The sequence below is a fragment of the Oreochromis niloticus genome, linkage group LG15 (assembly GCF_001858045.2).
Source record: "Oreochromis niloticus isolate F11D_XX linkage group LG15, O_niloticus_UMD_NMBU, whole genome shotgun sequence".
NCBI lineage: Eukaryota > Metazoa > Chordata > Actinopteri > Cichliformes > Cichlidae > Oreochromis > Oreochromis niloticus.
The window spans coordinates 25,843,156-25,857,819 of record NC_031980.2 but is presented as its reverse complement, the minus strand read 5'-3'; the positions used below and the strand labels follow the sequence as shown (position 1 = coordinate 25,857,819).

At 43.5% G+C, this 14,664-nt stretch overlaps 1 protein-coding gene and 1 long non-coding RNA gene across 2 annotated transcripts; both read right to left on the bottom strand.

The window, feature by feature from the left end:
* Positions 1-453: 453 nt before the first annotated feature.
* Positions 454-9,883, bottom strand: LOC112842469 (uncharacterized). Its single transcript, XM_025899110.1, has 3 exons — positions 9,158-9,883; positions 8,656-8,815; positions 454-2,873 (listed from the first exon to the last, which is right to left on the bottom strand). The coding sequence occupies exon 3, from the start codon at positions 2,266-2,268 to the stop codon at positions 454-456; it is 1,815 nt and encodes a 604-aa protein (XP_025754895.1). The 5' UTR covers positions 2,269-2,873; positions 8,656-8,815; positions 9,158-9,883.
* A 138-nt stretch (positions 9,884-10,021) lies between these two features.
* Positions 10,022-12,792, bottom strand: LOC112842463 (uncharacterized). Its single transcript, XR_003214234.1, has 3 exons — positions 12,607-12,792; positions 11,347-12,540; positions 10,022-11,231 (listed from the first exon to the last, which is right to left on the bottom strand). It is a non-coding gene; the product is annotated as an uncharacterized LOC112842463 (long non-coding RNA).
* Between the last annotated feature and the right edge of the window lie 1,872 nt (positions 12,793-14,664).

Sequence of the window (14,664 nt, the reverse complement as noted above, 5' to 3'; positions counted from 1 at the left end):
TCTAAAAAACTGATATGCTGCTGAATTTCTGAGAGCATGTGATCAGGTGCAATAATCAAGGTTTCTGTTTTATCTGCATTTAACTGGAGGAAATTGTCATTTAACCATTGTTTGATTTCTGACAGACAATTATTTAAACAAGACAATTTATAAAACTCAGAAGCTTTGAAAGAACAGTATAACTGAATGTCATCAGCATAGAGATGATAAGAAATATTACTGTAACGTTTGATAATTTGGCCTAGAGGGAGTATATACAGCAAAAAGAGAATAGGACCTAAAACAGATCCTTGAGGTACCCCAGAAGGCAGAACTGACGTTTCAGACAACACATGATTGATACAGACAGTAAAGGATCTCTCAGACAGATACGACATAAACCATTTCAAAACAACACCAGTAATCCCGAACAAATCCTTCAGCCTATTTATCATGATGCTGTGATCAACAGTATCAAAAGCAGAGCTGAGATCCAACAGAACCAGAACGGTTCTGTTTAGCTGTTGATACATAAAAGTCTCGCATCACAAAATGCTTTACATCAGGGTCAACATGGAACTCACTGACCTGAATGGATTGATGCAGGCCGTAAATAGCCACTGCAGGCGAGGGGCTATTCCCGAACAGGTGGACTGTCATGCGGTAGTCCACGATATCTTTGGAGAGGTCGTTATCACGGAACCATAGAAACCTCAGGAAGTTTCTGTCCTCTTCTCTGACCAAGAAAGAGTAGAACATTTGTTCTATGTCTGCTGAGAATGCAACAGCTTCCTTTCTAAAGCGAATCAATACACCCAGCAGTGTGTTGTTCAGGTCAGGCCCTGTCAACAGCACATCGTTGAGTGACACACCATTGAATCGAGCACTGGGGTCAAAAACTATTCTGATCTTCTTTGGTTTCTTGGGATGGTACACACCGAATGTTGGTAAATACCAACGCTCTTCCTCCTCACCCAACGGAGGAACCAACTCTGCATGACCATTTTTGAACATCTGTTCCATCAAGCTAAGGAAGTGTTCCCTCATTTCAGGCTTCCTCTCAAAGTTGTGAATGAGAGACTTGAGACGCTTCAGTGCCTGAGGCCTGTTGTTAGGAAGCTGCAGACGTGGACTCTTGAAGGGTAAAGGGGCTACCCAGCTGTTATTTGTGTCTTTCTGTAGTCCATCGTTCATTATTTTCATGAATGAAGCGTCCTGAATCGAAGGAGCAACTTGGTTATCCTCTTTGGTCCTCTTGAACACATTGGATCCAAGATGGTCAACATCGCAGGTGGACTCTTGTTCAGAACATGTTGGAAGATGGTCTGCAACCTGGATGGCGCTGTACCTTTCTTTAACACAAAACACATTAGGGCATGGGTTAAAGATAGATGGCCTTCGCAGCTCTGTGGTATTTGTATAGAAGGAGCTGATTGCTGATGGCCTATGGACACTGCCGAGACACACATTGCCCACAACAACCCACCCCAGATCTAACTTCTGAGCATAGGGCTGGTTGTGTGAACCATTCGCCTGTTTGTGGACTTTATGTACTCTGATAACGTCCCGCCCTAAGAGAAGCATGATCTGGGCATTTGGGTCCAGATCTGGGATGAGGTGTGCCAGTGACTTTAAATGTGCATGATGAAGAGCGACATCAGGGGTTGGAATGTCATCCCTGTTTTTGGGAATTTCATTGCATTCTGTGAGACTGGATAATGGAATGTGGACAGTCCCATCAAGAGATTCCACCTCATAGCCACTTGCCCTCCTACCTGATGATTCTTTTACTCCTGCACATGTTCTCAGTATGTATGGCGCACTTGGGCTTTTGTCACCAAACACTTCAAAAAACTGTGAGCGAACTAACGACCTGTTACTTTGCTCATCCAAAATTGCATACCGCTTCACTGCTTTTTCTCTGTTCCCAGCTGGATATACCTTCACGAGGCATATTTTGGAACAGGATCGGTCCATCAGATCTCCCCCGACAACCTTTGTGCATTTGGCTGTGATGTCCGATTGAGGCAAAGTTTCAACTTCCTCCCCGCCATGGTCTGGAGCAGGGTCTTTCACTTCTATCCAAGGTGCAGGCCCTGGATGTAGAGCTGTGTTGTGCCTTTCACTTTTGCACTCAGAACACTGCACTTTGACCTTGCAATCCCTAGCAAGGTGCGATGATGCTGAACAGCATTTGAAACACAAATTGTGCTCCTTCAAGAACATCTTGCGCTTTTCAATCGGTTTTTCTCTGAATGTAATGGGTGTGGTTTCCCATGAATGGGGCATACTTTATCACAATCATCAAGCTTTGATGAGAACTTACTAGAATCAGAACTAGCTCTGGAGGATACGTCCGTTTTACAGACTGAGATTCCTCTATGCTTGTTTGGCTGCCACGCTAACTTTTCAGTCCTGGGGCTGATGTCTGTCTTGAGTGATGAAGTTGAAGCTTGTGTGGCAGCACGAGGTGGAAATAAAGTAAATACTCTTCACAGTTTTAAAAAGACAACGCCACCCTGGGAATTTCACCCAGAGAATACTGGAAGTAACACTGAATCACCAAAAAGGCACTTAGGTTTGCTATACTCAGTACAGAGACGAGGTTCAATGATAAACAAATTAACAATTTATTAATAATTATTTAAAACACCATATAAAAGCACAATCATAAATATTCATGTACAAATATGCTTAAAAAGGTATTCAGAGCTGAGGCTTACCAGTGGAGGGGCAGGGATGCCACACACAAACTAAAAAAAGAAAACACACCAAGACACAAGTGCAGCACACTATCACACACTCACACTAATAAACTAAACAAGGCAGGTGTGTACACGCAAAGGATCCCACCACCAAGGCACCCTAGTCTCCTCCACGTCGGCGCTCCGCGTCTGAATAAAAGAAACAAAGAAAATTTTAATATATCACAACAAACTGTGTAGCGCTGGGGGATAACCCAACTGCAGGACCACACTGGTGATCTACAGCTAGAAAAAGGGCCTCCCACCAGTGGCGTAACAAAAATCCAAATTACAAATCAAACAACAGGAAAACATACAATCTGGATAAAACTCTAAAATCTGGAGCAAACGGAATCGCCGTATTGCTCCAACTTGCCGTCTGCACGACTACAAGTTAACGGTCAATCAATATGCACGCCAGCTGACTCCCATAACCGGCATGCATATGGCCGCTGTCCACGCCGACATCCACTGTAAAAGCTGGCAGCAGCAGGAAAAGAAATCTCGCAACGGGAACAGACGGTAAAAGCACAGCAAAGCAAAGCAGCAGTACTTCAGTTCGCGTAGCTTGGCGTAAAACTAAGGCCCACACTTCCAAGTAAGCCGTGTCATAAAACGTGAGCAGAATGGCTCGGAGGAGGCTTCTACAGCTACGACCAGCCGCGATGGAGGCTTCAGAAGAGTAACCCGCAAATAATCTCGGCAACACCAAAGGGAAGTCAGGTGACCAAAAAGGAGATCACAGGTAAGCGATCCAGGGACACTCAAATGGCCACTATTTATACTAGCGCCCCCTAATGCGCCAGGCTGAAAGTGGGTTGGACCGAGGGATAACATTCATCCTGCCACACTTGGATCGTTGGCAATGCTAGCCTCCTGGGTAACAAACTCTACAAAAAAGGTAAAGGGCTGATACGGCACATGCTCTCGCCGTTTGTACGATGCGCCAGCTGAAGCCCACTTTTCTTGCAGATGAAAGGGGAGCTTCTGCACGATTGGGTTGACACCTCTTGCTGTGTCAAGGAATGAAAATCCAGGTTGGTCTCCTTCATCCTTAGCCGAAAGAAGTTCCATCAGAAGATCACTCAACTTTGTTAACTTAGCATAGTCTCGATTTCCTACCTTTGGAAATGTGTCAATGCGCTTGAAGAGAGAATCCTCTATTGCCTCTGTTGAGCCGTAGGTTCTACCGAGTCTTTCCCATATCATATCCATCCCAGCTCCTGGATGATTGACATGAATTGCTCTGATCTGCTCTGCGTGTTCTTTTGACTCCTTGCCAAGCCACTTTAAAAGAAGATCCATCTCTTCACTCGCAGTCAAATCTAAGCCACTGGTTGCAGATAGAAATGAGCGTTTCCAGGCTCTGTAATTCTGTGGCTTGTCATTAAATTGAAGTAAGCCTGTAGACGCAAGTTCACGGTGTGCAAGATATCTCACAAAATCATTTGGGTTGGGGCTGCTATAGTTGGCGTTAGGAGAAATGGGATAGGCTGAGGAAAATGCACCACTATAGTCATTTTGAGATCCGAGATTCCGGGTTGGAGTAGCAGAACTGTGTTCAAATCTTACTTGTCCTGGCTCGTGAACATCTTCTTCCTTACAGATCTGAACTCCATGTGAGCTGGGGAATGGCTCTGATTTTATTGGCCTAACGGTGTGTTCACACCGAACGCAATAGAGGCGGCCAGAGCGTCAGGTTTACATGTAAAGTCAATGGAAAGAGCGCGATGACACGCGATTGCGCGTCCAGCGAAAATTCGGAGGCAGATTTGTGTCGCGAAAACGCCTGAAACGCGCGTCAGTGTAGCGCGTGGGGCGCGTTTGACTCGCGAAAAAAACCATGCGCGTGAATTTTTGTGTTGCATTTTGTGCATACGCGTGTTTCGCCTCTACCGCTCGAGTTGGAAAATCTGAACTCCAGCGTCAAATCGCGCCGCGACAACCAATCAGGAGCCTGGTGACGTGGCTGTGACCTAGGTCAAAGGGGCAGATCCAGCCAAAGCCCTTCATTCTTTAATGGAGGGAAGGCTAATCAACGCCGTAGCAAACAACCCGGAGCTGTACGACACCAGCTGCTTTGTGTACCGAGACAGGAATATAAAGGACCGAGCTTGGAGGAAGAAATGTGAAGAGATCGGGCAACCTGGTAAGTTCATTAATTTCTCTTTTTACATTTTTCACTGACCCGGGGAAGCCGCACAAAAGCTAGCAAGCCACCGCTATTTTCCCACTGATGTACAAATACCGTTCTGCTTTTATGCATGTTGTCATATAGGAATATATTTTGTTTATTAATAAACGGCACACAGTGGTCCCGCTCATCCGTCACTGCCTTGCTTTTTCGCTGATTTCTTTTTTTTTTTTTTGCACAGTACAGCATTGCATTCTGCAGCCTGATTGACAAATCTCCTCCGTGCTGTCTCCTGCACTTGTCAAATTTATGTTTTGTTTTTATAACCATCACGTCCAATAGATAAAACAGCACAAAAACACCCATAACTATGACCCTCATTCGGAAATAGACACCTGCACCGCGAGGGGAAAAGGCGCACGAAAGTGGCAGGCAGATGAAGACAAAACACGGCATAATACTTTTACGTTTTGCAATCTACAAAGGTTTGCACTTTGAGAAACAACTTGTGAGAACTGTGACTAATGTTCATGTGTGGGGGGGAAAAAGTGTATAAAGTGCATGGCGAGGGGCTCGTTATTCTGACAACCCCTGCTGCAATAAATGAGGGACCACTGTATATACTTTCTCTATGATTATTGTATTCAACCTGTTAACATTTAATATTGTCTTGATAGAACCAACTGATTCTGCAGCAGAGCATCCCCTGTTGCTTCTCCTTGCTCCCCAGTCCCTGAGCTCCTGCTGCTGCACCCACAGGTATGCAATTGTAGCATCAGATGTACAGCAAGCACTGATAGCTTTTTACTCGGTGGGATTCCCTTGTGATCACCTTTACTAAATATCTACAACCAATCTGATTATATCCTGTTTTTTTTGTTTGTTTGTTTTTTCAATGTTGAAATGAAAATCTAGTAGCAGCCTTCTCATTTCTTTGTGTATTGTGCTGTTTTACAGGCCCAGAGAGGAGGACAGCTCCGAGGCAGATGAGGGACGGGTCCCAGGACGGTCCATCGGTGGTGGAGCTGGCCATCCTGGTGTCCCTGAAGAGGCCACGCCAGTCTCCAATGGCGCATTTCCTCCTCAGCCTTGTTCCTGCTCTGGAGAGCAGCTGGGTCCTTTTTATTCCTGTCTCTCTGTAAATACTTATAATTTATATATTTATGTTTAATGTTTTTCTGTTTGAGAATTTTAATATTATTTCAAATAAATTTTTATAATGACTAATGTCTCAGTTCTACTACACAGCAAATGTTGGCACACGACTTGACACATGTAGAATTTATTTCATATTATACTAATGACAGAATATACTAATACAGTGGGATGCAAAAGTTTGGGCAACCTTGTTAATAGCCATTATTTTCCTGTATAAATCGTTGGTTGTTACAATAAAAAATGTCAGTTAAATATATCATACAGGAGACACACACAGTGATATTTGTGTTAAATGTGATAAATCAAGCAGGTGCATAAATTTGGGCACCACAAAAAAAGAAATGGAATAAATATTTAGTGTATATCAATGTGTGTGTCTCCTATGTGATATATGGGGTGCCTTTGTCTGGACGTGCTTCCCATCCAGAGCTCCACAGCAGAGAGGGAAGTTCCAGCGCTCCTGGAATCCCTCTGTGATGGACCGCCAGTCTCCAGGTGAAGGCACAGCCATGAAGTCGCCCACTAGACAGTCCCAGATGGCCGTCGCTACCTGGGGGGTGATCTGGCACACCGTGGACACACCGACTCTGAAACTGAACGCGATGGTCCTGAAGGAGTCCCCGGTGGCAAGGAACCTGGACAAAATTGTTCAAAATTAGTATTATGTGTACTGCAGTTACAAAATACATTATTCAAATTCCAAAATACTTTTGTGATGTCAGATTTAAATTACAAAACATAAATCTTACATAAAACATTTTGTAATTATAAGGATAATTACATAACATATATTAGATATAATATAAAACAGTCAGTTGTGTTTTGTTTTAACTTTACCATATCATAATTTGATTGGTAGCAACTTTTACCACTACAGTGTGCCAATCACTCATAATTCCTAGACATGTCAATCAGGTAGGAATGAAGTAAGACATTAATAGAAATAAAGAGTTGTATGTTGACATGTAGCCCTTTCCTTGATTAAATCATTGTTAATATTTTTGAAAAATTAACCTGTAATAAGACATAGCTTATCAAGATAGAATATGCTAGATAGAACCATATAACTAAAGATGAACCAAACTGTTCACAATTTTATCTAGCTCTCAGTTTAAAGAAAGGGTGGTGACCCCTGTTATAGAGTCTGACAGCTGCGGGGATTATATACAAATATTCAACTATACCAGAATTAAACCAAGTCTAAAGAAAAAAGAAAAAAGGAGTGAGTATCACTACAAAGATTAACCCACGGTGGTCCTCATACCACAGTTTGATATCAGCAAACACCGAGAGCATACATTGATAGACACCACAGCCATGCTATCGTTGCTAACACTGATAACAGCATAAATTGAATTAAATCGGGACTTGATGAGAACTGTCGACTATCACTAGAAATATTATAAACAGTCGTCTCCATACCACAGTTTGCTATCAGGAAACACCGACGGCATTCACTGTTAGCATACCACAGCCATGTTAGCAGTGTATAAACGATAGTTTAGCATATATTAGCACAGGTATCAATAAAGGACTACCGTATTAAACACTTTTACTAACCTCAGGCAGATGGACAGGCGCTCTGCAGGTGGGATTGAGCGCCTGTAGTTGGTGTCTAGGCAGGCGATTCTGGGACCGACACGGGACAGCAGGTCCTCAAACTGGGCGAGTGAAAGACGGTGATATTGCTGAAATTGGCCGTCATCCAGGCGCTGCTCCTCGAGCAAGTGGTGAAACTCACCAAACTGCTCACGCCTCTGGAGGACCTGATGGACCCAGGTACGGCGAGGACGTCCTTAACGCCGCTGCTCTGCTCTCCACAGTAAATAGAGGAGGGAGACTCTCTCTTCAAACGCTAGCTCGACAGCTGCCATCTAGCAAAGATACCGTCTGGCACAACTTCCTCCCACATCCCTCCCACATTTCCGGTTCACGCGCGTCAAAATATGCAATTTTGACGCGCGATGGATTTTTCTTGGACACGCGTTGAGGTGCGAATGTGCACGCGTCAAATTAGGGGCGTTTGGGGCGTTTTCGCTCGCGTCTATCGCGTTCGGTGTGAACACACCGTTACACTTTCATGCCGCTGATGCTCTGTCTCTGATACTTTGCCTTGGTCCGCAACATACTGTTGTGTCTGTTGAGTAGTTTCTAGAGGATCGGAATCTAGTACAAGGTCACAACTACGTCTATTATTGTGCTATCTACTGTACAATATAAAGCGCCTTGAGGCGACTTTTGTTGTGATTTGGCGCTATATAAATAAAATTGAATTGAATTGAACTGAGTCTTTCACTATTGATATCAGCTGCAGCTTCTAGCACTTCTGCCTCCGCAATGGCTGCAGCAGTTTCTTTCTTATATTCTAGCATTTGCATTGAGGCTTCCAATTTAGCCTTTTCTAGTTTTAGGTTTGTTTCCTCCTCAGCATAAGAAAGACGAGCCTTTGCTGCTTCTGCATGTGCTCGTGCCTTGGCTGCAGCAGACCCAGTTGATGATGCACAGGAGTGCACAGAAGGAGTGTGCGAGTGCGTTTTTGACATGGTTGTTTCTTCTGACTTGGACTGAACAATTTCTTAGTGAATCTCTGCTTAGATGTGCTAATTGTCCATTAGTTGATTGTGATGATGGTCTCCCTACCATCTGTCGGCGTTTCCACGTTATCTTGCCCGCTAGGAAGTGTGGTTTCACTGTACTGCCTCTGCTATGGTTGGGCAGTCAGCTAAACTCCTTCCCCACATCAAGACTCTGACGACATGATTCCCGGTTCACAGGTTTATTGACACAGGGAAAGGTGAAACTGTAACAAACAGTACAAGACATAATCACTGTACTTATTCACCATGTACATATATAACGAAGAAAATATATTAACCCACTTTTTTAATATGTCAACATGCAATGTTCATATGAATTACTTCCCTTTTTAACTCAAATACAAACATCAAATTATGATTTTAACAAGTCTTGCTACAATGAATGCCTCCATTTCGTTTGTCGTTCCCTTTTAACTAGCGCCATAAGCGATTGCTAGCGTAAACTGCATAAGATTGTATTATCATTAAACTTACAGAAAAATGCACTTACTTGAAAGAAAGTGGTCTATACATGCACATAAAATATAAAACAAGTTTGTACATACCCACAATGCTACCAAAGGCAAAGGATGTATGTGGATGCCACTGGATTTGTCTGGCTAAGGCCACCATGCTGCACATGCCTTCTCCTTAATTCACAGACTTACTTCCTGTTTACTGACGACATCATGTCCTACTACCGACTACAGGTTTTAAGGTGGCACCAGAGAGTTACAATTGCATATTTAAACATTTACCAAATCCAAGAAAACAGTCTAACTTAAAATAACTTCCGATATCAGAACAATTTTGATTTACTAAACAGAAAATTGATGTCACTGCGAGGGGCTGATGGATTTCACAGACAGCAAAGCAACAGCAAAAAAAAAGTGAATAATTACAGAAATGTTCATTTGTTCTGAATTACATTTGGAAGAAGGTGCCATCCAGCAGCACAGCATATTTACAGTACACACCTGGTTGTGGTCATGGATTGGTTTACAGGTTTCCCCTTTCTGCTGAGTGTCTTACTCAGCAGATAATGAGTGACACTTGAGGAAAAGCTTTCCAAACTTCCTGTGGATGATTTCTGTGCTCGTATGAGTGAGGAAACAGCTGGAAGAACAGATTAAAGCCTACAGCTCTCTGTGAATCAGATTAACAGCTGGTGGATTACAGACTGATCACAGCGCAGCTTTCTCAGAGCTTACTGTCAGGACATCAAATCCTCTGATGTAATGCTTTGACTCAGAGAAAAGCTGTATTAAGGGTTTAAGGGTCCCAAGGCTAGGCCCCTCACGCCCCCCTACATATATAACCAGCGTATCCGGCTTACTTAAAAAAAACCCGAGATACCTGCAGCTGCTGTAGAGATGGCGAGGATGGCGTCGCTGAAACTGAGAGAACAGTAAAATATTAACGTTTGATTAAAAAGCAGAAAGCAGGAAACTGCAGGTTAAAAATAAAACAGTGGCCTTCAGTTTTAATGCATTACTGCAAGGTCGACCTTACAGTATGAAGCACCTTGAGGCGACTTTATAAATAATAACTTAAAGTTTTTGCTAGGAAAGAAGTATTAAACACTGAGTCAGTTATCCGTCACATTTCTTTAATGAACATTTTCCATGCTGAGGAAACTTCTTTGATAATTGCTCAAAATGAGAACGTACATGTAAGGAGAACCTTTTATTCCTTCCTGTCACGCACTGCCTATTCCATGGTGGGCGTTCCTGTTAAACAAGTTTCTAATACTCAGCTCAGTGTGTGCACAAACAGTTGATTACAGGTTTTTCGACTGTTGGATCAGGATGATTTAATGGAGAGTAGAACTCATTTCACCTATACCCAATGTCCACTCCACTGCTGAGCAAGCAGAGGCGCTGCCAATCAAAGGAAAACGGCCTTAAAAGAAGAGATTAAGTCGTTCATTCCTTCCTTCAGTCCACTTAATGGCAAAAAGCAGAGAAGTACAGCTAAACATCTGTTTTTTCCATTACAAAATCTTTTTTCTGTTTTTTTCTGTTCACACACTGGCAATAAAAAGTGTTTAACATATGAAACATTGCCTAATGCATGTTTACAGTGGGACATCTTTACACATTAAAAACACAACAACTGTGCTCTGACAAATGAAAGATGCCACATCGTTTGATGGAAATGAAGGATCCACCTACAGGTGAGTCCACTTTGCCCAAACATAACGTCCCAGAGGTGTTCTAATGGATTTTGGTCAGGCAAGCATGAGGCCCACTCAGTGGCATCACTCGAGTCATCCTCCAGAGCTGCCTGCATATTCTCAGCATCCCCAAACCAGTCATACTGAACGAGGACATTACGCCCTCATGTCGCCCTCATGAAGTCTGTTTGGTAAGGCGTTCAAAACAGCGTAGCTATTTTGGCGCTCATCCTCTTCCTCTGTGCACAGAAGAGCAGATGCTGGTCCTGCTGATGAGTCAAGGCCTTCTACGGCTCTGCGCAGCTCTCTTGGAGTCTCCTTCATGCTCCTGAGACTGTGCTGGGAGGCACACAAACCTGCCATTAGCATGTAATCATGTGCCATCCTGGAGGAGTTGGACTACCTGTGCAGCCTCTTAAAGGTCCAGGTATGGTCACATGATACTGACCCCAGCATATGCAACACTAGTGAAAAACAGAACAGGGAAAATGTGAGACCCCTCCACCAATCAGGAGTTCTCCGATTGTTGCCCGTCTAGTGCACCAGGTGAACCTGATGATCAACCCCTCTGCTGCTTACCTGTCCAGATCAATATCCCAGAATGCCTTGATGCTGTACTCTGACTAAAAGTGCAGCATCAACAGTGAGCTGCGTGTTTGATGTGCATATGTTAACAAGCCTTTGAGTCCACAGACACTTGCTCCTCACAAGTACTTAATGCTGAACATCTGAGGAGAAGAACGCTCAGTGATGTCACACAGTCAGGATGATACTCGGTTTGAATGTGAGGAAATTTATAAAACACTCCAAGCAGGTTGTTTTGGGAACACCTGTGACCTCCAGCAGCTCTTCACAGGAATCAAAGAAAGATCATCCTTGGCCTTAGAAACAAACTAATAATCCCCACGGGGAGCTGTGGGAACCGATAGTTCGATCAAAAATACATAGTTACTGACAAATGCTCATGTTGTTAAAGCAGCCTGATCCAGCATGGGAGTCAAAGGTCATATAAGAACTTAAGTGGTTGAAAGAACCAGCATTGAATCATGGGTAATCGTGTTTGTGAAGATCAGAGTCCAGCAGCCTTCATGCTGTTCAAACAGAAGCTTCTGTGTGCACAGGTCAGGAACACCAAGCTGCAGTGGTCTGGTTCTCTGTGAGGCTGAGATGGACTCTGGCTGGTTCCTGCTGCTGGAGCTTAGTGCTGTGGTTCTCCTTCAGGCCGAACTAACGGGAGGGCAGGACGACCTGAGAGTCCTCCTGCAGCAGCTGATGGTCAGAGTGGACAGACTGGAGCGTGACAGAGGTCAGAGTTCTCATGACTCCTACGAGCTTCAGAGTTCAACTTCTGTGTTTCAGCTCTCATCTACACATGTCTGCTTACCTGAATTTGTACTTCTAGAACAAATTTAAGGAACGTCCGTCTTCATCATGTGGTCACATACACTCAGTAATGACTCAGGGGTTAGGATTAGGTCTCTTCACCCACTGCTCACTGGGTTTCTGACACCTTCCTTCTAACACGTCTACACATAATCCATCCAGTGACCTCAGACCGTTCAACATGTGAATCAGCTCATTTGTTGATGTGCACGATAACGCTAAAATCTAAATTAAAACCTTTTTTGTGCATTTCCAATGGGAGGAAGTTGGTCTTCAGAGTCCAGCTGAGTCTGCAGGTCTTCTGTGTTCTCTCTCTGACGGCCTGACAGTGCTGAGAGGGTGGAGGTCACTCTCTGACACCTTTAGTTGTATGACATCTCACCGTGTCACCTTAAAAAAATCTGATCAGAACAAAAAAACATCTCAGTGTGAGTGAACTAAATCAGCCATTCGTACCATTTGCAGGGTAGCTACATCCCAGGCAATCATGATGTTTTGATCCATTTGGCACTTATAATCCACCTGAGTCTTCTCTCAGCTTCTCATCTAACAGGTCTGGAATGCTCAGCAAGGCACTAGCATTATTTTCAGTTCAGTTCAGTTTTATTTATACAGCGCCAAATCACAACAACAGTCGCCTCAAAGCACTTTATAATGTAAAGTGGACCCTACAATAATACATACAGAGAAAAACCCAACAATCATATGACCCCCTATGAGCAAGCGCTTTGGCGACAGTGGGAAGGAAAAAATTCCTTTTAACAGGAAGAAACCTCCAGCAGAACCAGGCTCAGGGAGGGGCTGCCATCTGTCATGACCAGTTGGGGTGAGAGACGGAAGACAGGATAAAAGACATGCTGTGATGATAACTGAAGTGCTTCTTTCTCAGCTCAGAATTATTTGGTTGTTTTTTCCCATTAGGTATTTTAGGCAGGAAGAATCAGGAAGTCTGATGTCTTCTCTGAACTAGTTTCCTGCCTTTTTTAGCACACCGTTTGTCCCTTTGGGTCATCTGCAGGTGTCTTCACTGCGCCTGTTGGGTTTATATTTTATTATTGTCATTTGTATTGAGAAACATATAATAATTTGTGTTTAGAAGTATATAGTTGATTGCATATTGAAAGAATGGCGAGAAACGGCGAGAACATGTTCGCCATCTACAACATGGTGGGCCACATCAGTTCAGACTCCAACAGCATGACGTTGATGCTGGAGGAGGGCGACAGAGTCTGGGTCATTCTCTGGAAAAACAAAAGCATCGGTGACCAGAGTCGGCTCAGCACCTTCAGTGGATTCCTTGTCTTCCCCATGTAGGTGGAGCCAAGAAGAACCTGGAACTCTGCATGTTCTCCCAAAGATTCAAGGGTTTTATCCTAATAATTAGAAACTGATTAAGGTTAAAACTGATTGGTCCACGTGTTCAGCATCTGTCCACCTTCAGTAACTGGCCTTTTTCTGATGTTCAGTTTTCTCTACCTGAGGTTCCTACACTGGATCTTCAGGTGTATACAGTCATGCTGCAGAATTCTGCATAATGCTGCATAATTCTGTGTTCACTAGTCCAAAGGTGTGAGCAGAAAAATGCTAGCAAATAAAACTGATGACTCTGCAAGTTTGTGTTTGTAGTAACTGTGTGGGCGTATGCTTCCCAGAATCCCTCTCAGCCCTGCTTTGGTCCAATGACGTCCGATGTTTGGTTCAGTATCTCTCAGTTTTCACGACCTGCTGGCTGTTTGAGTTGTTCAAACATGAACTTTCTCCAGTCCAGATATGAGGACACAGTCCATGTCCTCACGATGTCTGCCAGGTTTCTGGTTCTGTTGGGAGTCTGTGCTCTGGTTGGGGTCCAGGCTCAGGACGATCGGATTCTGAATTGTGATAGAACCACAGAAGATGACCTGCGAGTGCTGGTGCAGCAGCTGACAGACAGAGTGCAGAAACTGGAGAAAGAGAACAATGCCAGAGGTCAGTCTGCTGTAAAACTCCTCCATCGTCGGTGTTCTTATGTGAAAAGCCAGACTTCAAACTGGTTCTAACATTTATTGCAAAATTAACTCTTTTAGTACCCTGATGATTAAAACCCTCTGGGCTCTATCCTGGCCATTTGTGGCCACTTCACTTTTCTTTTTTCAACCATTTTCGTTCTGATAATGCAAATGGAATGAAACTTCCCAAAGGTGTGTATTTTTTTCAGATTTTTTAATTTTCAACATCAGCTCCTTAATAATGTCAATAATATTCACTATGCACCAAATTGTTCCTCTTGGCTCTATCGTGGCCATTTTTGGCCAATTGAAACCCATTATAACCACCTTTTTTGATTCCTTGTTATTGACAGTAATATATCATGCGATTTAGGTAAAATTGCTTTCATTCTAAACTCAACACATGAAAATTGTAGTTTTTAATGTTTTTTACCAAATTACATCATTTACCCATTTTTGGCCAAGCAAGCAATTTCATGTAATATTCCGAGTTTCTAGTAGCGGCCTTTGATGGCTTACCACACTCCAA

What these genes read in the sequence shown, in the direction of transcription:
- LOC112842469 (XM_025899110.1), bottom strand. Translation starts at nt 2,268, where the DNA reads ATGCCCCATTCATGGGAAACCACACCCATTACATTCAGAGAAAAACCG.